General features: G+C 42.1%; 1 protein-coding gene across 1 annotated transcript in view; it reads left to right on the top strand.

Moving 5' to 3' along the window:
* Positions 1-801: 801 nt before the first annotated feature.
* Positions 802-24003, top strand: part of LOC124035946 (AN1-type zinc finger protein 3-like) — a 50653-nt gene continuing 27451 nt past the window's right edge. Inside the window, exon 1 of the mRNA XM_046349922.1 lies at positions 802-1214. Coding sequence (XP_046205878.1) covers positions 1153-1214 — 62 coding nt within the window. The 5' untranslated portion in view covers positions 802-1152. The remainder of the gene's footprint in view (positions 1215-24003) is intronic.

Raw genomic sequence — 24003 nt, 5'->3', positions numbered from 1 at the left:
TGAATTGGATTTTTGTTCAATTGCTATATTGACTTTAAATTACATGCATTTGACCACAACCCTGACAGAAGCACACATAACTGAGGTGTTAATCATCGTTGAGTATTCAGGCATTAAAAAAATCATATTGTAATAAAGGCATACATTTGCAAAAAACGTATGCGTTGATAAAAAAGGTATCACGCATCAATGTTGTAATATCAAACATTACAATAATAGCAGTCTTTGTGATCCAAATCAGTTTACTCGTCACTTGTGACAGATACAACGTGTGTACCTATTACAGTGAATTGCTGTCATCGTATGTATCTAGTATCTCTCATAGTAGAATAATAAAATAGAGTCATGGAAATAGAACATTAGTGCAATAATACAAGGATAACCCTGATAAAAAAGTTGTGCCCTCTAAACGGACTACATGCCCTCTATCAAATCAAAACTGAAATGTTCCTCAAAACAAAGGTTGTAAAAGTATGCTAGACATTTATAGAATAAATCATACCTAGTTTGATGTTTCTGTGACAATCACTGAATTAGTTATTGATTTATACCGCTTTAAATGGCATGTTATAGATTTTATGTATTTCCATCAAGCTAAAACTGGAATTTCTACTCAAAACAAAGGTTGTAAAAGTATGCTAGACATTTATAGAATAAATCATACCTAGTTCGATGATTCTTTGACAAACGGTGAATTAGTTATTGATTTTTACATTTTTAAATGGCGTTTGGCGAATGTCTGTTGAATGTCCGAATGTGTGAATATAAAACCAACACTTTACCTCGGTATTTAGACGCGCGTGTATATCACCAAGGTTTCGATATTCACCGGCACTATTTTCTGCTTTGGGTCCGCCTTCACTCCAGCTGACCGGCCTCGATCACCCAGTGTGGCACGTCGGACTTTCCGCGGCCGTTAATTATAATTGATACATTAAAAACTGTATGGTTGACAGCGGCCGCTCGTGTCGGGAAAGCACTCCATGTTCGTTGACATTTTCATCCGGATATTTTTTATTTTATTTTTTACTGTGGATGTTATTTCTTTAGTTCGTGTCTTGGAATCTCTCTACGGTACCATAACTAGGCCGCAACCCAATCCCCGGTGTCACCTACGTGCATTTAACGTTAACTAGTCATCGACTGACAACCATGGGGGACACAGGCAGTGAACGAAGCAAGCCGCCACCACGCTGTTCCTGTGGATTTTGGGGGTAAGCGTTAACTAGCTCGTTATGAATAATAAATATAGCTATGTAGTTAACTCTAACTTGGTACAGCTAATGAAATGTACAATAGCCCCCGGTCTTTCATAGCTTGATGCCTGTCGCTAGCTAACGTTAGCTAGGTACAGAGGGACAGAAGCAGAATGTGGGGGATGTGTTTCAACTAGCTAAAGTTAACATCTAACTAGCTGCTAAATTTGATAACTGGCTAATTTCATGGAAATTGTCATTTTGTTTTTCAATATTAATGTATGCCGTACATTAGTAACTACTAACTCAATGTAATGCTATTAAGCTAGCTAACCGACTGTTTAGCTAATGTTAGCATCAGCTTGACAGCTAATGTAAAAGCTAACTGGAGCGATCTAACAAACATATCAATATCTGCTTTGGTGCTGCTGCAGTGACGCTACTTTGACAGCTAAGCCAATGTGAAATTATGTATAATTACATGCCAGATTCTAATAGCTACGTTTCGAGAGAATGTCAGCGTTATGTTGTAAGCTTGTTTAATATGAAGTTAAGTTAGCTAGTAGACCTAATTTATATATGTATGGGTCATATTTCCGAGGTCACACCAAATATTCACAATACACCTCGATAGGGGGACTGATGTATATGCTAACTGTTCGTGTTCTACTACCGAATTCTCTTGAGGGTTATTGTTTTATTAACCTTGAGAGCTCAGTCTTTATCCAAAATGTCGACCAGAGTAGACCTATAGTTAGTATAAGACAATGTTTTTATTAACTCGGATGTATAACTGTTGGTGACCATTGTATCTACCTCATTTTCAAAAGCTTTTGAAACAGAAGCCAAACTGGAAAACCTATGGATGCAACTTCCTCCACACCACTATAAATCCCTGCATTAACATCTTTATGTTAGCCTATACATCCTGACAAAATGCACCATATTAATGGCCTGCTAATGTGCCTGGACCCTGTAGGGCTAAACTACAGAGAAAAGACTCATAACTGATCCAAATGGTTGCCTAATCAGGCATGCTAGAAAATTAAGCATTCAAAACGCCAGGCAATTATTGAAATGACAATGGCTATTCACTGCAGTTTACAGCCTAGGCTATAGTTTTGTACCCACTTGAAAACAATAAGATTATTCATTACGTTGTGTTGTGGCCTAGACAGGATAAATTTGTTGTCCCTAAAAAACAGAATCAATAGGGTAGCTTTTCGAGCTTGATCACTGCTAGACACTCTTTCGACACAGGTATAAGGCCCTCTCCCATCTTCCTTTCGGTAAATCTGACCACACCTCCATTTTGCTTCTCCCTCCTACTAACAGACTCAGGGAAGTTCCAGTGGTCAACTCTGTACAGCCTTGGTCCAACCAATCAGAATCCATGCTCAAAGAATGTTTTGATCACTTGAACGGGAATATGTTCCGGGTAGCCTCTGGGGATAAAATCAATGAATATATGCAGACTCAGTCCCTGGATTCATAAAACCATGCATAGATGTGATTCTGAGTCTTTCAAAACTTATCTGACTCAAAAAAAATGTGTCTTGATGGCAGCCTGTAGGGAAACTGAAGGAGAAATATGCTGCTTATTAACACGCTAAAGTGACTGGGGACAATGTTATGGTTAAATAGTACAAATGCGACCTATGCAGATCGCTCAAGATGGCGAAATGCATATATAGGCAGAAAGTGGATTAGCAATTCTGCAGGTCAGACACAAGGCATATTTGGCAGGGGCTCCTAACGATCACAGATTACAAAAGGAAAGCTAGCCACGTCGCTGACACCAATGCAGCCCTATCGGAGGAGCTGAACACCTTCTCTTACGCTTCAAGCACAACGACGACTTTGAGAGGTCGAGGAGAGCCCTTGAGTACAACGAGGGCTATGTGCTTCTGGTCTCCAGAGGTAAGTCATTCAAATATGTTAGCCCTTTGAAGGCTGCGGCCCAGAAGGCATCCTGCCCTGGGACTGAACTTCTCTCTATGCAACTTGGTCCTGGACTTCCTGACGAGCTGCCCCCCAGGTGGTGAATTTAGACATTACCTCTGATTCTCAACATTGGGGCACCTCAAGGGTGCATCCTCATTCCCCTCCTGTACTTCCATGACTGTTGCCTCACACAGTTCCAAGTTTGCTGATGACACAACTGTAGTAGGCCAGATAACCAACAATGATGAGACGGCCTACAGGGAGGAGGTAGGCATTCTGATGGCGTACACATCTATATATATATATATATATATATATATATATATATATATATATATATATATGCCATTTAGCAGACGCTTTTATCCAAAGCGACTTACAGTCATGTGTGCATACATTCTACGTATGGGTGGTCCCGGGGATCGAACCCACTACCCTGGCGTTACAAGCGCCATGCTCTACCAACTGAGCTACAGAAGGACCACTCTGAGGAGATGAAATGGTCAAACCACACGGACACCATTGTGAAGAAGGCACGACAGCTACTCTTCAACCACAGGATGTGAGGGCCCTCCCAGTGTTCTACAGGCGCACCATCGAAAGCATACTGTTGGCTTGCATCGCGTCCTGGTACGGCAACAACACCGCCTCTGACCAAAATGCGCTACAGAGGGTGGTACGCTCAGCCAAATGCACCATTGGGTGCACACTGCCTTCCCCCCAGGATACCTACAACACTAGGTGTTGCAGAAGGCCGAAAATATAAACAGGGACCCCAGTCACTTGAGCCATGGCCTATTCTCCCCTTTTCCATCAGCTGGACGCAGGCAGTATAGAAGCATCATTGGAAAGCATCATTCTACCCCCAGACCATCAGGCTGTTGAATAGCTACCACTAGTTAGATTAACTGCTCCCCCTATGGACATTGTACATGTGACTATAAAAAAAACACATTTTATTTTATATATATATATAAAAATAAGCTGTTCTCGTGCGCAATAGGCTATACACAAGCCTCTCAGCAATAGACCATTCCTCTACTCGTGATATCCCAGGAAAAGCTATAGGCTGCAGAAGATATAGGACAGTGGTTCTTAACCTTGTTGGAGGTACTGAACCCCAACAGTTTCATATGCGCATTCACCGAACCCTTCTTAATTGAAAAAAATCAAATTCAAAACATAGGTATATATTTGACTGGTGCACAAAATGAACCGTGCATCAACATCACTGTGTTCAAAGAACAAAATCATCAAAACATTTTCACACAGATTATCATTTTCACACAAAAACAAAAACATAATAATGAATATTTACTGCAAATCAGTGTGACTTCTGCTGTTGCCTTTCAGAGACAAGTTCAGAAATGCGCGGCTTCACCTTGGCAAGTGCCACTCTCATGTCATTTTCGCAACAAAGTCTGTTCCTTTTCTTCGTTTTTATGTCCAGCATCCTCGAAAAGGATTGCTCGCAAAGATATGTTGTAACAAACGGTATGAAAATCTCCAGAGCTTTCTTAGCAATAACAGGGTACGTTACCATTTGTTGACGCCAAAACGTTGAAAGCGTTGTTGTTCTGAAGAGTTGCTGTTGAACCTGGCTCTGCTGAATTTCAATGATTTCATCGAGGTATTCATCATTGACATCTGTTGTCTCAACACTAAACGTGAACGGCTGTCTCACCCATGCTGGATATGACTCTCTTGTAGGGAAGTATCCATCGAGAGACTTTGCAAGCTCATCTAAGTGCGTGGCAATTGCTTGCTTCAGTTCAGCGGGTACAGAAATGTCTCCGATTCCAGATACATTTTCGATCTTACTTACAGTCGTCCAGCAGGGGAAAGTTTGCGAAGTTATTGTTCTCTGTTTGTCGTTTCCATAACGGTAGCTTTTTTTGAAAAGCCTTCAGGTTTTCCTCCGCTTCGATGATGTTGACTCCACCGCCCTACATCTTTTGATTGAGATGATTGAGAGCTGCGAAGATATCAGCCATGTACGCTAAAATGAGAATGAACTCAGAATTTTTGAAGCAATCTGCATGACAATGTTGGTGCTCTTGCAAAAACAGGGCTAATTCCACATGCACGGCAAAAATACGATTCAGCACCTGTCCCCGGGATAACCACCTAATGTTAGAATGGTACAGAAGTACCTCGAATTCAGAGCCCATTTCTTTACACAGCTCACTGAAGATGCGATGCCGCAGAGCACTAGTTCGCACATAGTTCACGCATTCCACTACAATTTTTAATACTTCTGCCAGTTTTGGAGGCAAGGTTTTTGTTGCCAACGCATGCCTGTGCAGAATACAATGCGTAACAATGTGTGGTGCATCGGCTTTCACTGGCGCACCAAAACCAGACTTTCTTCCCAGCATGACTGGAGCTCCATCCGAACAAACTGCAGAAACCATATCCCACGAAAGATTGTTGTCTTTGAAGAAGTCATCCACAAGTTTCTTCACATTGGCTGCCTTAGTTGTTGTTGTAAGAGGCTTACAAAATAAAAATTCTTCCTTTATCACGTCGTCTTTCACATAGCGCACGAATACAGCAAGCTGGCTTAGATTGGAAATGTCTGTGGTCTCGTTGAGTTGAAGGCTGAATTTTGCCGGGCTTGAAATCATATCTGCAACTACTTGAGCCAAGATGTCTTTGCTCATGTCCTCTTCTGTCGCTGATGGTGTCATTTGAAAGAGGAATTTGGGATAACTTAACTTCGGCCTCTTTTCCCAGCATGATATTCGCCATCTTCAACACAGCTGGTTTTATGAGTCTTTCACCAATGGTGTGTGGTTTGCCCTGCTTTGCGATCAGGTAAGCAACTTCGTACGATGCTGTGAGGATCGGTTTGTTGATGGGTACAAAGCCGAGAACAGGCAGAGTAGCCTTTTCATCGAATCTGGCTCTCTTCACCTTGAATTCAGCGAGCGTTGTGTTCCTGTATTTTCCATCTCCATGCAGCTTAAGGAAGTGTTCTCTTAGCTTTGCCGGTGCTAGACTAGAATTGCTCAACTTGGCATTGCAAATCATGCAGTTAGGACACTGACTCCCATCACGTTCGGTTATACATGTAAATCCATATTGTACATATTCGTCCGACCACTTTCTTTTTTTTGTTCGACATAGTAAGTATGAAGGAATTAAAATATTAAGAAAGAAATCACAAGACGTACCATCACCATTGTCACAAACTGAGCGCGCCAAATTCCCTGCAGCACAGATAGGCCAAGCGATGTAGCGTGATCACCTGCAGCCAATGATGGCCAAGCAGAGCTTGTCATCACGAATCATATGAATCGGATGTGTGTCTTGACCTCCGCCGAACCCCTGAGACTGACTCACCGAACCCCTGGGGTTCGATCGAACCCCGGTTAAGAACCACTGATATAGGACATTTTATTTAGATTTTTTTTTTAAATACTAGGCTTAATAGCCTAGTAGGCCAAATTTAACTGACGAAAGTTGAGTGGTGTTTTGAACACTTTTGTCCAGTTCTGATAAAATTGGTGCACTGAAGCATTGCAAATGGTTGCACAGGACAGCCGAGTGAGATGAGCATGGTGAAAAAGAAGACCCAAAGGAATTGACAACAATAAGAAAAATGGAAATCACTTGCAAACCTCTTGAACAGTGAGGCACTGTTGACATGCTGTAACAGATGGGCAGGCTAAATGACATTTATTGAATTGCTACTTTTTAATGCAAGTTACTATGTAATTGTTCATCAGGCCTACATGTAAATCGAAGTAACCTTTTTTGTTGTTGCCGTTTTCACTGTGAAAAACCCTTAAATCACTGAATGGGGTTGTTACCATCTTATTAATACTGCAGTAGGTTACTTTGTTACGTTCTCAATGGTCTCTCGCTGGGTGACTGCAAGAGGCGAGGTGTTGCAGAATAGCTTGTTCAGATTTGACATTTTATTTAACCTTTATTTAAACGGGGTCACATTGAGATTCCAATTATTTTACTTGAGCCCTGTATATATTACAATAAAAACATAATAAAACATATACATGTGTATAAAACAATATAATTCAGCACACGATAACAAAAACACATTAAATAAAAGCAATCACATTCAACTACATAGAGGTCCGTAATCATATTTTTAACTGCCTGAGTGGCACCAGCACATGTAACTGCAGTGAACTCTGTATATTGTTCCACAAATTGGGGGCAAAAATTCTAAATGCAGATTTTCCCAAATCTGTGGAGACTCTAGTGTGTGAAAAATAGATGAACATTAGGCTAGCCTACTCATTAGGATACTGTTTGTAAATATTGACATGAGCTTGTGTAAGAGTAGAGCTTTCGTCCGTCCCCTCTCCCCGTCCCGGGCTCGAACCAGGGACCCTCTGCGCACCCTCTGCGCACACACAGACAACTGACACCCACGAAGCATCGTTACCCATCGCGCCACAAAATCCATGGCCCTTGCAAAGTAAGGGGAACACCTACTTCAAGGCCTCAGAGCGAGTGACGTCGTCGATCGAAACGCTATTAGCGCGCACCACTGCTGACTAGCTAGCCATTTCACATCGGTTACACTTGCCAACCACAAGGCCTTTTTTCAGCTAAATTTAGCCTAGTCTGGAACATCAGTCATTTTTATTGGTTAAGTGGGTTGTATAGGCTAGGCCTACTCCGTAAAAAAAAAGTATTGATACATTCCTTTCTCTTTTTCTCTGCATGAACGCGATTGACAATTGCAGTGTCGAAACAATAAATATTTTACATTTCAAGCAGTTTGACATCTGTGTTGCTGTTGTGCAGACCAAGGAACAGCCTTACATTGGCTATCCTTTTTGCCTTATGAAGGTCAAGAAACCCTTGCATTTTGAGTTGAGAACCTGTTTCAGCAAGGCTTAGACTTTGTTTGTCACGCAGACTGTCATTGATTTCAAAAGCAGATGGCTCAGAATTCCCCAACACAAGCATGTGAAGCGAAGTGATATTGGGTAAATCCATACATGTTTGCACCTGGAAGAAGTAGTCAGAAAGTGACTTTGCAAACTGTTTATCCTGTTTTACACACAATTCACACACAGACAATTCAATTTGTAAGTTAAAGGCACAGTGCAGTTAAACATGTTTGGCACAGCACACTTCAAGGTAGGAAGCTAGCTACACTTACACTAGCCAGTGGATTTGCTGCTTTCATCCCCCTCCAAGGCTCTTTCCCATACATCTTGCATCCGGCAGCGGCAGGTGGCAGCCAGCAGCAACCTTTTCAAGAAGTAAGTCTAAATAGTTATTCTTCTAGCTAGATATCATTTATTAAAAGTTAAGCAGGGCATGACTTAATTTTCTTTGGACAAGTAGGGATCATGTTTTTTTTAGTTGTCCATAAGTAAAAAATGGTCTAACACCATTTTTACAGCATTGTATGACACAAGGAACCACTTTACAAAATAATTGGCATTACTATCTGTTAATGTAGTTAGACAAAAATGTAGGCTACATATTCAAGCCTGTCTCAAAATAAAGCACTGCCCCTTTAACCCAATGAGTCCCACCATATCACCGGCGTGTTTTGGACTTCTAATGTGTGTTAGAGCTACAGACTCCTGTGCTATACCATTGGATTAGTTTATTTCTTCTGCATCTGTAGATACCAAACATTCATTCGTCAGTGATTAACAGGGGCTGAGGTACAGCAGTGTTTGTGAGACAATAGGCCTGTTTTTTCCCCCCTCAAAACGTCTGTAGAGTCTGATTTGAGCTATAAACCATCTATTTTTACAAATATTTTATTTCACCTTTTATTTAACCAGGTAGGCTTGTTGAGAACAAGTTCTCATTTACAACTGCGACCTGGCCAAGATAAAACATAGCAGTGTGAACAGACAACAAGTCAATAACACAGTAGAAAAAAAGTCTATGTACATTGTGTGCAAAAGGCATGAGGAGGTAGGCGAATAATTACAATTTAGCAGATTGACACTGGAGTGATACATGATCAGATGGTCATGTGCAGGTAGAGATACTGCAGTGCAAAAGAGCAGAAAAGTAAATAAATAAAAACAGTATGGTGATAAGGTAGGTAAATTGGGTGGGCTATTTACCAATGGACTATGTACAGCTGCAGCGATCGGTTAGCTTCTTAGATAGCAGATGTTTGCGAGGGAGATAAAAGTCTCCAACTTCAGCTATTATTATTATTTAATTTTTTTGCAATTCGTTCCAGTCACAGGCAGCAGAGAACTGGAAGGAAAGGCGGCCAAATGAGGTGTTTTCTTTAGGGATGATCAGTGAGATACACCTGCTGGAGCGCGTGCTACGGGTGGGTGTTGCCATCGTGACCAGTGAGTGAACTGAGATAAGTGGAGCTTTACCTAGCATGGACTTTCATTTACATTTACATTTAAGTCATTTAAATGATGACCTGGAGCCAGTGGGTCTGGCGACGAAATGTAGCGAGGGCCAGCCGACTAGAGCATACAGGTCGCAGTGGAGGGTGGAATAAGGTACTTTAGTAACAAAACGGATGGCACTGTGATAAACTGCATCCAGTTTGCTGAGTACAGTTTTGGAAGCTATTTTGTAGATGACATCACCGAAGTCGAGGATCGGTAGGGTTGTCAGTTTTACTAGGGTAAGTTTGGCGGCGTGAGTAAAGGAGGCTTTGTTGCAGAATAGAAAGCCGACTCTAGGTTTGATTTTAGATTGGAGATATTTGATGTGAGTCTGGAAGGAGAGTTTAGTCTAGCCAGACACCTAGGTACTTATAGATGTCCACATATTCTAGGTCGGAACCATCCAGGGTGGTGATGCTAGTCGGGCGTGCGGGTGCAGGCAGCGAACGGTTGAAAAGCATGCATTTGGTTTTACTAGCATTTAAGAGCAGTTGGAGGCAACGGAAGGAGTGTTGTATGGCATTGAAGCTCTTTTGGAGGTCAGATAGCACAGTGTCCAAGGAAGGGCCAGAAGTATACAGAATGGTGTCGTCTGTGTAGAGGTGGATCAGGGACTCGCCCGCAGCAAGAGCAACATCATTGATATATACAGAGAAAAGAGTCGGCCCGAGAATTGAACCCTGTGGCACCCCCATAGAGACTGCCAGAGGACCGGACAACGTGCCCTCCGATTTGACACACTGAACTCTGTCTGCAAAGTAGTTGGTGAACCAGGCCAGGCAGTCATTAGAAAAACCAAGGCTATTGAGTCTGCCGAAAAATAATGTGGTGATTGACAGAGTCGAAAGCCTTGGCCAGGTCGATGAAGACTGCTGCACGGTCTTTTATCGATTGCGGTTATGATATCGTTAATTACCTTGAGCGTGGCTGAGGTGCACCCATGACAGGCTCGGAAACCAGATTGCACAGCGTAGATGGTCAGTAATCTGTTTGTTGACTTGGATTTCGAAGACCTTAGATAGGCAGGGCAGGATGGATATAGGTCTGTAACAGTTTGGGTCCAGGGTGTCAAAGGGGGGGGATGACTGCGGCAGCTTTCCAATCCTTGGGAGCTCAGACGATATGAGGTTGAACAGGCTGGTAATAGGGGTTGCGACAATGGCGGCGGAGAATTTCAGAAATAGAGGGTCCAGATTGTCAAGACCAGCTGATTTGTACGGGTCCAGGTTTTGCAGCACTTTCAGAACATCTGCTACCTGGATTTGGGTAAAGGAGAAGCTGGGGAGGCTTGGACGAGTAGCTGTGTGGGGGGGGGGGGGAGGAGCTGTTGACCGAGGTTGGAGTAGCCAGGAGGAACGCATGACCAGCCGTTGAGAAATGCTTGTTGAAGTTTTCGATTATCATGGATTTATCGGTGGTGACCGTGTTACCTAGCCTCAGTGCAGTGGGCAGCTGGGAGGAGGTGCTCTTGTTCTTCATGGACTTCAGTGTCCTAGAACTTTTTGGAGTTAGAGCATTATACACTGCTCAAAAAAAATAAAGGGAACACTTAAACAACACAATGTCACTCCCAAGTCAATCACACTTCTGTCAAATCAAACTGTCCTCTTAGGAAGCAACATTGATTGACAATAAATTTCACATGCTGTTGTGCAAATGGAATAGACAACAGGTGGAAATTATAGGCAATTAGCAAGACACCCCCAATAAAGGAGTGGTTCTGCAGGTGGTGACCACAGACCACTTCTGTTCCTATGCTTCCTGGCTGATGTTTTGGTCAATTTATAATGCTGGTGGTGCTTTCACTCTAGTGGTAGCATGGGACTGAGTCTACAACCCACACAAGTGGCTCAGGTAGTGCAGCTCATCCAGGATGGAACATCAATGGATCACCCTCATGGTGTCTGTTTCTGACCGTTTGAGCAGACACATGCACATTTGTGGCCTGCTGGAGGTCATTTTGCAGGGCTCTGGCAGTGCTCCCCCTTGCACAAAGACGGAGGTAGCGGTCCTGCTGCTGGGTTATTGCCCTCCTACGGCCTCCTCCACGTCTCCTGATGTACTGGCCTGTCTCCTGGTAGCGCCTCCATGTTCTGGACACTACGCTGACAGACACAGCAAACCTTCTTGCCACAGCTCGCATTGATGTGCCATCCTGGATGAGCTCCACTACCTGAGCCACTTGTGTGGGTTGTATAGACTCTGTCTCATGCTACCACTAGAGTGAAAGCACCGCCATCATTCAAAAGTGACCAAAACATCAGCCAGGAAGCATAGTAACTGAGAAGTGATCTGTGGTTATCACCTGCAGAACCACTCCTTTATTGGGGGTGCCTTGCTAATTGCCTATAATTTCCACCTGTTGTCAATTTCATTTGCACAACAGCATGTGAAATTTATTGTCAATCAGTGTTGCTTCCTAAGTGACCAGTTTGATTTCACAGAAGTGTGATTGGAGATTCATTGTGTTTTTCAACTGTTCCCTTTGTTTTTTTGAGCAGTGTGTGTGTGTGTGTGTGTATATACATCTCAGGATTTTGCTATGGTGGACCTAATTTTTTTGGAGGTTGTGTACATACTGGTTGTCCTGAAAAGAAATACTTTAATGCTAAATTTAAGTTCTGGACATGTAGATCTTTCTGAGATCTTGGTACTGATAGGGTTAAGGCTTTTCTGGGGAATGGTTGGCTACCCTTAAAATATTATAATTACAACCAAATACTTTTGTATATGTTTTGTGCGTAAGAGTCTAGGGCGAAAGATCCAAAATTCATACAACCACTGCATAATTTTCTTTTAAAAAGCTATAAGGCTGATGCAACAGATCAGACCGTTTTAGCTTAAAATGTTGAAGTTTGATATTGTAAGCTCAAACGTGTGAAAGTGCCTGTCGGCTATTCGAGAATGTCCCAAAATGCATTTAGCGGGGAAACACCGTTCTCAGAAACTCAGGTTTCATGTGACCGAGATAAATATCCTTTTAGAAGTTAGAAAGAGGGGAGATCTAAAGATGCATCAACTAGCATGTGTTACTAATATGACTAGGATTATGCCTTTGGCTGCTGGTCAATAAAGACCGTTGATTTGAATACCAGTAGAACATGAGAAAATGCTGGTTTCAATTGCATATTTAAGTGTTAATAAAATAATTCCCTCAACATTTCTATGGTTGTATTTTGTCTATGCTTCTGGGGCGGCAGGGTAGCCTAGTTGGACTAGTAACCGGAAGGTTGCAAGTTCAAACCCCCGAGCTGACACATCTGTCGTTCTGCCCCTGAACAGGCAGTTAACCCACTGTCCCTAGGCCGTCATTGAAAATAAGAATCTGTTCTTAACTGACTTGCCTGGTTAAATAAAGGTAAAATAAAAAATTTCAAACCAGATAAGACATGCATCATGAAATGCCCATGTTTTCAACATTTACTTTTATATTTTCAAAATGCTGACCACCTCCGCTCAGTTTCAAGGTTGATGTGCAGTGCCCAACAGCCACTGACCTTCACTCTATGTATGGTCTTGTTACAATTTGGTCTGAACCAACTGTGCCTCCAGTGTGTAGACAGAATCAAGCCTTTAGAGGTTAATGTTAATTATCCGTCATTGTACTTGTCAAACATGACTGGTGTTTAGCCTATATTTATGTAAATACGTTTTTGGCTACGTTATCAGGTACCTCCCTCGTGTCATCTTCGGCTTGGGCATAAAGATGTAGCCAATATTCATATCACCTACACTTTAGTCTCTTTAAAAAAAAATGCATGTATATGGAAAAATATTTAAATTATTCCAATGTTGGCCTCTGATTTTGATCGGAGTAATTGTTTCATTTTGTGCGTTTTTAGACAATTATAACAAAACAGGGAAATTAATCTATTTTCCGACATGTATTTATTTATCCAGGACAAGTGTTAACGTCGAGCCCTGTAAAGGTCATGATGATGTGGTGCTGCTGCTGCTAGCTAACTACAAACCTCGACCGCAACCAGCATAGCTAGCTAGCTAGCGTTGGCTACTGAGCTGATTATTATAGTTCCATAGCTAGTTCCGTAGCTAGCTAATGTTACTACAAAAGTAACGTCAGAATCATAAAGGGGCAATGCTGGCCTGGGCAGACGTTTCCTCCCACAATGTTCTACCCATAGCCAGCTAGACGTTTTCCCCCTATGTAGGACGATTCCCCCTATGTAGGACGCATGTTGCCTGGTGATCTTATCACTTCCCAATACCTTTTTATGAATCATTTCACTTCAAACCATACTTCCTTAAGATTGAAATACAAGCTCACCATGACTTGTGAAGCAGGCACGACAGAACCTAATTCCCCCTCAGGAGACTGAAAAGATTTACCATGAGTCCACAGATCCTCAAAAGGTTCTACAGCTGCACCATTGAGAGCATCCTGACTGGTTGCATCACTGCCTGGTATGGCAACTGCTCGGCCTCTGACCACAAGGCTCTACAGAGGGTAGCGCGAACGGCCCAGTACGTCACTGGGGCCAAGCTTCCTGTCATCCAGGACCTCTATACCAGGCGGTGTCAGAGGAAGGCCCTAAAAATTGTCAAAGACCCCAGCCACCCTAGTTATAGACTGTTCTCTCTGCTACTGCACGGCAAGTGGTGCCAGAGCGCCAGGTCTAGGACCAAGCGGCTTCTAGACAGCTTCTAACCCCAAGCCATAAGACTCCTGAACAGCTAGTCAAATGGCTACCCCCCCCCCCTTCCCTCTCCACACCACTGCCACTCTCTGTTGTCATCTGTGCACAGTCACTTTAATTAACTCTACCTACATGTACAGACTACCTCAACTAACCGGTGCCCCCACACATTTACTCTGTACTGTCACCCCCCCTGTATATATTGTTATTACTTGTTACTTTTATCACTTATTCTTATCCGTATTTTTGGAAACTGTACTGTTGGTTAGGGGGTCGTAAGTAAGCATTTCACTGTTGTATTCGGCGCCTGTGACTAATAAAATGTTATTTGACTGATATGTAATGATAGTAAGTCATAGCCCGACTAAAGTATACTTTGGCTGTTGATTGTGTTAAATCAATAGTTATTGCTAAGTGTTATGTGGTGACATAAAAAAAAGGTAAGGTGTGAGTAAAGTATGGCTATGAAAGTGTTTGAGATGTATTACAGCTCATGGTTTGTTTCTGTCCATTTCTTTCTGCAGACAAGCTCCCAAAGCCATCCAGCATGGTTCTCTTGGCATCCTGGAACTCCTGGTGGATGTAAAGGACTACGCAGGCTGCAGCACTACTCTGTTCCTATGGCACAGCTGGACCTAGCACCAACTTACACAGCTCCTATAGGCCAGATACCTGTAATTAATACCATGTCTTCTATTGGTCATACAGCCAATCACAAATAGACCCTGTCCATTGACAATTCCCACTAAGTGTCAGACGCATTGTTTAGCCATTACATGTACTGAAAAATAATCATTTTTTTTATACACCCAAGATAGTTCTGCTATGGGGACAAAAAGTGATATTACTTTTTCAGTGTAGTGGATGAACCAAGAACATTTACCGGAGAATATATCTCCAGGAAGGTTGGTGACGACTCCCCCTACACAAAGTCATACATTCGATCACAGATAGCACCAACCCATTGACATCTGTGATCGAATGTATGACTTTTTGTAGAGGGAGTTGTCACCAACCTTCCTGGAGATATATACTCCGGTAAAGTTTCTTCCCAGCCATCACAACAGATTCTGTCAAGCAAGTTCTTGTTGAGAAGCTATGTGCAATACTAACTCTTCCACCTTTCCTGTCATGGGATGAGATTATAGTTGTGTGTAGTGATGTTGGTGTTTGAGAAAGCGGGCGATGACAATGTAAATAAAAACACAACTTTTTGTACTTTAACCAATCAATGACTATTCTGTTGCTGCTCGACTCCTGCTAATTGATTTGTTGAGCCACAACCTCTTTACTTTCACCATGATTTGTTTTCCTCACACTTGATCCACTTCCAGAGCTTGAGCACATGTGAACTATTAACTTGAAAAGACACTATATATATATATATATATATATATTACACACACAAAAGTGTATGTGGACACCCCTTCAAATGAGTGTATTTTGGCTATTTCAGCCATACCTGTTGCTGACAGGGTTATCAAATCGAGGTCACAGCCATGCAATCGCCATAGAGAAATATTGGCAGTAGAATGTCCTTACTGAAGAACTCAGTGACTTTCAATTTGGCAGCCCTGCTAGAGCTGCCCCAGTCAATTGTAAGTGCTGTTATTGTGAAGTGGAACCGTCTAGGAGCAACAACGGCGCAGCAGTGAAGTAGTAGGCTACAGAAGGGGACCGCCGAGTGCTGTAGCGTGTAAAAATAGTCTCCTCTGTTGCAACACCCACGACTGCACACATTTCAGTAAACGCCTTTTTCCAAATAAATGCCGGGTCTAAAGGAATTGTTTACGAGTTTTAATGTTTGATTTGTTACATTAAATAATTAACTAATGACTTGAAAAAATGCCAATTGTCTGTTTTAATCTCCAGTAAGAAACTGCTAACCATTGGCTGCTAACAGCTGTGAGCTGCTAGCTAACTGGCAACCACATTAAGATCAGGTCACTTTATTGGTCAATTGCACACAAGGTCCAACTGAAATTTGACTTCTGCTTTTAGCCCAACCCCTCCAAAAGATACACACACACAGGTTTTGAGAGGTGCCATCCTGGGTGCCAGAGGAGCTGTCAACAACTTTGAGTACAGACCCTTAGAAATAGGCCAATCGCTCTCTAGTGAGGAAATTCTGGAATTAAACAATTAACTTATATTAGGTGTGAGATGTGGTGTTCTCTGAAATTAGAAAAAAAATGTATTCCGTACACGTGGGAACTCTAAAGTGTTTTGAGACTTGGGCTGCATACCGGTCTTACTTTTAACAGTCCACACGCAGATAGCATTCTTATTTTAAAAATAAAATCTGTATTTTTGTGGCTGACTTTGAACTTGGTGATGTGCCATTGATTCTGGGAGAGTGTGGCTTGTGGTTATCTTATGGGCTTGTTTCAACTGGCTTGCCCCTGCGGTGCCCAAGACCTACCGTAAAAATGCAATTAATAGCCCAGACATTTATTTGTTTAAATCACTCTACACAACGGGTGCTAAGAGACAGGCTTCTATTTGAGCCATTTCCTTTATGCACACAGATTTTGCCACTTTCCAGTTCTGGAGTATTAGCCGTCTAGCTGAATTCGTGGCATAGGCAACAGTGTCCAACCTGAATTATTGACTATATATACAGTATCAGTCAAAGGTTTGACACCTACTCATTCATGGATTTCTTCTTTATTTGGACCATTTTCTACATTGTCGAATAACATATCAAAACTATGAAAAAACACATGGATTCATGTAGTAACCAAACAAGTACTAAACAAATATATTTTTAGATTCTTCAAAGTAGCCACCCATTGCCTTTGACTGCTTTGCACACTCTTGGTATTCTTTCAACTTGCTTAACCTGGAATGTTTTTCCAACAGACTTGGAGTTCTCACAAATGCTGAGCACTTGTTGGCTGCTTTTCTTTCACTCTGCAGTCCAACTCATCCCAAGCCATCTCAAATGGGTTGAGATTGGGTGATTGTGGAGGCCAGGTCATCTGATGCAGCTCTCCTTCTTGGTCAAATAGCCCTTACACAGCCAGGAGGTGTGTTGGGTCATTGTCCTGTTGAAAAACAAATGATAATCACACTAAGCCCAAACCAGAAGGATGGCGTATCGCTGCAGAATGCTGTGATATCCCTACTGGTTAAGTGTGCCTTGAATTCTAAATAAATCACTGAGTGTCACCAGCAAAGCACCATCACACCACCTTCAAGCTTCACGGTGGGGACCACACCTGCGGAGCTCACCCATTCACCTACTCGTCAGTTGGAACCAAAAATCTCAAATTTGGATTCATCAGACCAAAGGACAGATTTACGCCGGTGTAATGTGCATTTTTGTTTTTCTTGGCCCAAGCAAGTCTCTTCTTATTATTGGTGTCCTTTAGTAGTGGTTTCTTTGCAGCAACCGTTGATGTTAATGTCTTTTACTTGAACTCTGAAGCATTTATTTGGGCTGCAATTTCTGAGGCTGGTAACTCTAATGAACGTATCCTCTGCAGCAGAGGTAACTCTGGGCTTCCTTTCCTTTGGCAGTCCTCATGAGAACCAGTTTCATCATAGCGCTTGATTGTTTTTGCAGTGGCACTTGAAACTTTAAAGTTCTTGAAATGTTCCGGATTGACTGACCTTCATGTCTTAAAGTAATGGACAGTCGTTTCTCTTCGCTTATTTGATATGTTCTTGCCATAATATGGACTTGATATTTTACCAAATAGGGCTATCTTCTGTATACCACCCCTACCTTGTCACAACACAACTGATTGGCTCAAACGCATTAAGAAATTCCACAAATTAACTTTTAACAAGGCACACCTGTTAATTGAAATGCATTCCAGGTGACTACCTCATGAAGCATATTCTATTCCTATACTATGGACAGTATAGGAATAGAATATGGCTTTGTACATAGGGCAGTCTAAGGTACACGGTAGAGTACCGGGTGGTAGCCAGCTAGTTAGTAACAGTGACTAAGTTCAGGACAGGGTACTGGGCGGAGGCCTGGAGATGGAAGATGTTTTCCATTCTCTCGGTCGCAGCTTTGACATGTGTACTGTCTCAGCCTTCTAGATGGTAGTGGGGTGAACAGGCCGTGGCTTGGGTGGCAGAGGTCCTTGATGATCTTTTTGGCCTTCCTGTGACAATGGGTGCTGTAGATGTCCTGGAGGGCAGGCACTGTGCCCCTGGTGATGTGTTGGGCTGACTGCACCACCCTCTAGAGAGCCCTGCGGTTGTGGATGGTGAAATTGCCATACCAGGTGGTGATATAGACGACAGGATGCGCTCAAATCAAATTTTATTGGTCACATAGACATGGTTAGCAGATGTTAATGCGAGTGTAGCGAAGTGCTTGTGCTTCTAGTTCCGACCGTGCAGTATATCTAACAAATTCACAACTACCTTATATTCAAAAGTGTAAAGGAATGATTAAGAATATGTACATATAAATATATGGATAAGCGATGGCCGAACAGCAGAGGCAATGTAGGTTATGTAAACATATAAAGTGGCATTGTTTAAAGTGACTAGTGACACATTTATTAAATCCAATTATTAAAGTGGCTAGAGATTGAGTCTGTATGTTGGCAGCAGCCACTCCATGTTAGTGATGGCTGTTTAACAGTCTGATGGACTTGAGATAGAAGCTGTTTTTCAGTTTCTCGGTCCCAGCTTTGATGCACCTGTACTGACCTTTCCTTCTGGATGATAGCGGGGTGAACAGGCAGTGGCTCAGGTGGTTGTTGTCCTTGGTGATCTTTTTGGCCTTCCTGTGACATCGGGTGGTGTGTAGGTGTCCTGGAGAGCCTTGCGGTTATGGGCGGAGCAGTTGCCGTACCAGGCGGTGATAGGATTCTGAAAGGATGCTTTTGATTGTGCATCTGTAAAAGTTTGAGTGTTTTTGGTGACAAGCCAAATTTCTTCAGCCTCCTGATGTTGAAGAGGCGCTGTTGTGTTCTTCACCCCGATGTCTGTGTGGATGGACCATTTCAAGTTGTCATTGATTTGCACACAGACGGTCCTTGAAGCTTTTCACCCACTCCATTTAGCTTGTCTGGTAGGCTCGCGTTGCTTGGCAGCTTGCGGCTGGGTTTCCCTTTAAGCCTTTGAGTGGGCTGAACCACACAGCCCACCTACTTTTCATCATTGAGTTTTTTGCTCTCATGCTTTGCTTTTGGATTGTGTAGCCTACCCGACACTACCTAAATCTAAGATACTCCTTTTTGTTTGTTCTACTAGTCCTCACCTGGTAGAGTTGACCTTGTGTCATACTTTAGAATTCGGAGGGGGGAGAAACAAATAGGCTACGTCACTGGGTTGGGTGACAATTTGCTGGGATAACCGTTCTCCGCTCGTCACCGTCAAGCGCTCTCCACTCCAGGCATACTAGCTAGGTGTGATGATCGACAGACTCATATCAGACTCTCACCCTAATTATTTTGGGTGCCTCTGCGACCGTGTCCCCATTTTCTAAATGAGGGGGTCCATAACCAACTGAGTGAACCGATATAGGTGCTGTTTTGGAAGGGGCGCACAGGTAACAACAATCACTGAGTTGACGGGTAATCGTCATAATCATAGGCTAATCAGGAAGGACGGATGTGTGTCCGTGCATGCGTGTGTAGAAGGGGGTTAAGGAATAATGCTTATTAAGACATTAGGGAAACAGGAAGAGAGGACACCCTGAGGGTTTTAAGTAGGCAGCGAGGGCTAATGGCAAGCCTGGTGAACGAGAGACAGAGCTCTCTGATTGGGTTAGACTGGCAGGCCAGGCTCTGTCGCTATGGGTGTGAGACTTGAGTGACATGGGAGAGAGCAAAGGGTGGTGGTGGTGGTGAAGGAGGGATGCAAAACGGAGGAGGATGAGAGGTGGAGATGTATAAAGAGGACGAAGTGGTGAGCAAAGAGGAAGCTTTTTTGAGAGATGGTGACAGACTTAGGCATTGTTCGCAGTAGGGCTGACCCCATGTAGTTGACTGCTTGTTTGGTCGATAGGCTGTTGGTCCAGCAGTGGCAAAGGTATAAAGAAAATGTTTTGGCACACGAGACACCTGTCTGATTCACACCTGTCTTGAGTGGCCTAATCCATTGCAGAGGCCGCAGGGATGGCACATCAGTATTACATTTACTGTTAAATACCATCATTTCTAATCTGTAATGTTTGTTTGGTTACGGTAATATCTGTAAATGCATTCAATTTATTATTGTTATTATTACAGAGCGCACAACCAAGACTACACTTGTGAGAAAGTTTGGGTAAATTTAATTCTATTTATTATTTGTCTTTTGTGCTACCTGGCCTGCATGGAAATACAGGCTTACAAATGTGCCCATTTGGGGATCTGATTCTATTTCTGATTGTCTTAACTCACGAGCACTGTGGAGCTTCTGTGATTTTTTTTCTTTGCGTCAAAGAGCAAATAAACTGTCAGTTTTTGCATCCATTGAAAATGACAGTAGTTCCTCAATGTAGCCTATTTGAAAAATATTTCTAGCTCTCTCCCTTTTAATAACCACTCAGCATGAAAGGTGGAAAAAAATGCTCTAATCAGGTGGAAGCGTCATAAAAAAGGCTTACCTGATTATCCTTTGCGCAAATAGACTACAGCTGTGTCTGTCTGTCTGTCTGGAACTCACTGGCATGGGAAACTGAGGGCCCAGAATATTTTATACAATGTTGCAAGTTTGTTAGCACCGCTTCAGGCAGGACCAAGTTAAATAGTTGATACACAGTTTCAAGTTTCTTGCAGACAGGCCATGCGATGTCTAGCATATTTATTTTTATCCGAGTATTTTCTTCCTTGTGGGCTGCAATTTTTTATTTGTTGGCATTATGTTTGCTATTTTTACATATTGGCAATGGCAATAGAAATTACTTTTAGATTTGTATAATTTTTATTAATCATGTGAAATTGATTTTGAGATATGCAGACTTTATTATAAATGAAACTGTTCCACAAAAATGTGCATATGAAAATCATACTGTCATGTGGAGCAGTAGAAATGGTAGGATAACTTGGCTTCCAAATGGAAAAGGTTGTCGATCGGGAACTTCAGGAGCTAAGGCCAGCAGCAGCGGGAGGAGGGTTGGCTACAGTTTTTTCTTCTTCTGGTTAGGTTATATTGATCTCTGGCTTTCTCGTTATTATTTTTGTGTGTCCATTTTTAATCACAGTGCTTAAAGCATTAGACAAGCTCAGTAACCTACGTGTAGTTGATTTTATTCATATCTATATAATATGGGAAAAACACAACTTATTATTTTTTTTTGTCAGGGATAGCCCTAGTTCTTAGAGATATTGACCGTGTTCAAGAGAATCAAATCTGTGATTCAATGTGGGTAAATTGTGACTGACTGATCTACAAATAATATTGTAGTTATTTACGATTCAAGGTGATTCTTAGATATGTCAGTTGCTACAATGTCAAACAAGCTCATTGTTGATAGTGGGGTATTGCTGACCAGGAACTGCTGACACCATTTTGATGTAGTTGGTTCTAGGAAAATAGTAAGGAAATGGCTGTTACAATGTTTTTTTTTTTCATTTATCATTTGCAAAGCCTTAAAAGACATGAGTAGGAGCTATAGGCATTTGCCAGATAGCACCAGCTACACTGGCTCGGTTTCCATCCAGTTTGTAACATATTTCCATGCCAATATTCAACAATCTGCATATTTTCACACCAGATATGTTTCTATCTGACTTTTTGTGGACAAACGGCTGTGCGTGATGACGTAATGCACATAACTATTTACTGTTAACTTCCCATGTACTAAATGAAAAATTTAAGATAAATGGGTTTCCATCGCATTTTCAACTGGTTTTGTCACAAAAACTGTTATACAGCAATTGGTCATGGCGCATGTGCTCTAGCCAACGGCTCGTAGATACAGTGTAGGTAGGCTACCTACATGAGATTATTATGAATTAAAGTGATATTATTTGTTTTTGTCAAACTGCAGCCAAGCATCGATCATCATGTCACCAGAATAAGACCCTCTGTTTATTGAAAAGGAGCATCAAGCTCATCACCTTACAAATTCACCACCCTGTGAAGTTCGTCGTAACTTATTTCATCTGTCACCTAATAAACTGCATGCTTTCCCAAGTCGTAGTGGGTGGACCAAACAACATATCATCGCGTGACTCCAAGTTTTACTTCAATATGATGGTTATTATATCAATATTTGTGGCTTTTCCACCACATAATCAATTTTACAGACTCTAAAAGATACATCCATGTCGAACAAACAAATTGTCTGTCAGCTTTTTATAACCTGGTCCGACATTTCATGTTTCCATCATCCCGGTCATGTCTTTTTTCCTGCATCAGGTAATTAATCTTCATGAAATGGTTGGATGGAAACGTGGTTACTGAGGAAGCTTAATGACCCACACATATATCAAACATACACATTCTCTCTCTCTCTTTCACTAATCTAACACACACAAACACATGCACTAATCTAACACAGATAACCACCTGCACACACTCTCATTAATCTAACACACACACACACTAATTTACTAACCTAACACAAACAAGCATGGGATGCCAGTGATGCATTCAACCCACACCTGTAGGTCTATGAAAATATTATTTGATGAGAACATCATTAGCAATCCTCTCAAAGGGCTATCGAGTGCACAGACTGAACTCATGTTTTCAATGCCACAACATCAGGTTGAATGTGTGTGATGCCTTTTACAGCCATTGATAGTTTCTTAGTTAAAGAGACACTCGTGTACTTTTTAGTCAGTAGTTCTGAAAGTAACTCTCACAAGCCAAAAGTGGTCCCCTTTTTTATATAAGAAGTTAGCCAATGTGTAGGCCTACTACGTAATCCATTTTGTGTGATACATTACACATTTTGCAGTGTATGATATCATACATATTTTTCATTGTGTGATATATTTTGAAATTGGTATGATATTCGATTTTTGAAATGTGTGTAATATGTTACCAATCTATTTTGTGCAATATGTTGTGCTTAAGATCCCGGAGTGCATATTTAACTAAGCATGCCCATGCATGGATTCCCTGAAAAGAGTGTTAGGCTCACCCATGGCAAAGGAAGATCCTTAAGCTAGGGTCAAATAGCCTTAGCCTAGGCTAGTCAACAAATGTTTTGGACCAGACCGGAGTTTGGGCATTTGATTGAGCCTGCCTGGAGTGCAGGTTTAGCTTTTTATTAGGACTGAGCTATTGCCTTGACTCTATTGCTAGCCCAATCAAGCACAGCTTAAGTATTTGAACGTATTTGATAGATTGTGCCTATTTTAATCCAGGAATGGTTTGTGGTTAAAAACATTTCCTGACCACAGCAACACCTCTGAGCCGGACTTTGAATTTGAGAGAAAATAGAGAGAAGGAAGAAAAGAATGCTCTTGCTCCCTTCCCCCTGTCTTTCTTACTTCCACCCTCATTTTAACCCATCACTCAATGCCAATCAAGCCGGCAGCACTCCGGGGGTATAACAAGGCAGGAGACTGGGATTCATTTGACATCTCCTGTTAAATGTCATCCGCAATTAAGGCTTATGAGGGCTGGCGTCGGCAAAGAGCGCCAATCAAGATTCCACCAGCCGGGCGGCCCACGTTAGTTAACCTTCTTCAGGCAAATCAAAGATGGGTGGTGGAAGAATAAAGTGTGTGTGTGTGCATGCCAAAGTAGCCTATTGGTGCTGAGTATAGTCTCCAATGGCAACTCCAACAGGTAGTTTTTCCACTACCTACCGTTACTCTGGTCACCCCACTCTGTTTCCCCCAGGTGTAAAAACATTTGACCTCTTGGTTTCAATTCAATTTCATTCTTTGGTGGTTTTTGTTTTGCAGCCCTGAATGGTGCTTCGGTGGCCTG

Source organism: Oncorhynchus gorbuscha, linkage group LG05 (assembly GCF_021184085.1).
Source record: "Oncorhynchus gorbuscha isolate QuinsamMale2020 ecotype Even-year linkage group LG05, OgorEven_v1.0, whole genome shotgun sequence".
Lineage (NCBI taxonomy): Eukaryota > Metazoa > Chordata > Actinopteri > Salmoniformes > Salmonidae > Oncorhynchus > Oncorhynchus gorbuscha.
Note: the sequence above shows the minus strand (reverse complement) of the source record. Positions and strands in the feature narration are given on the sequence as shown.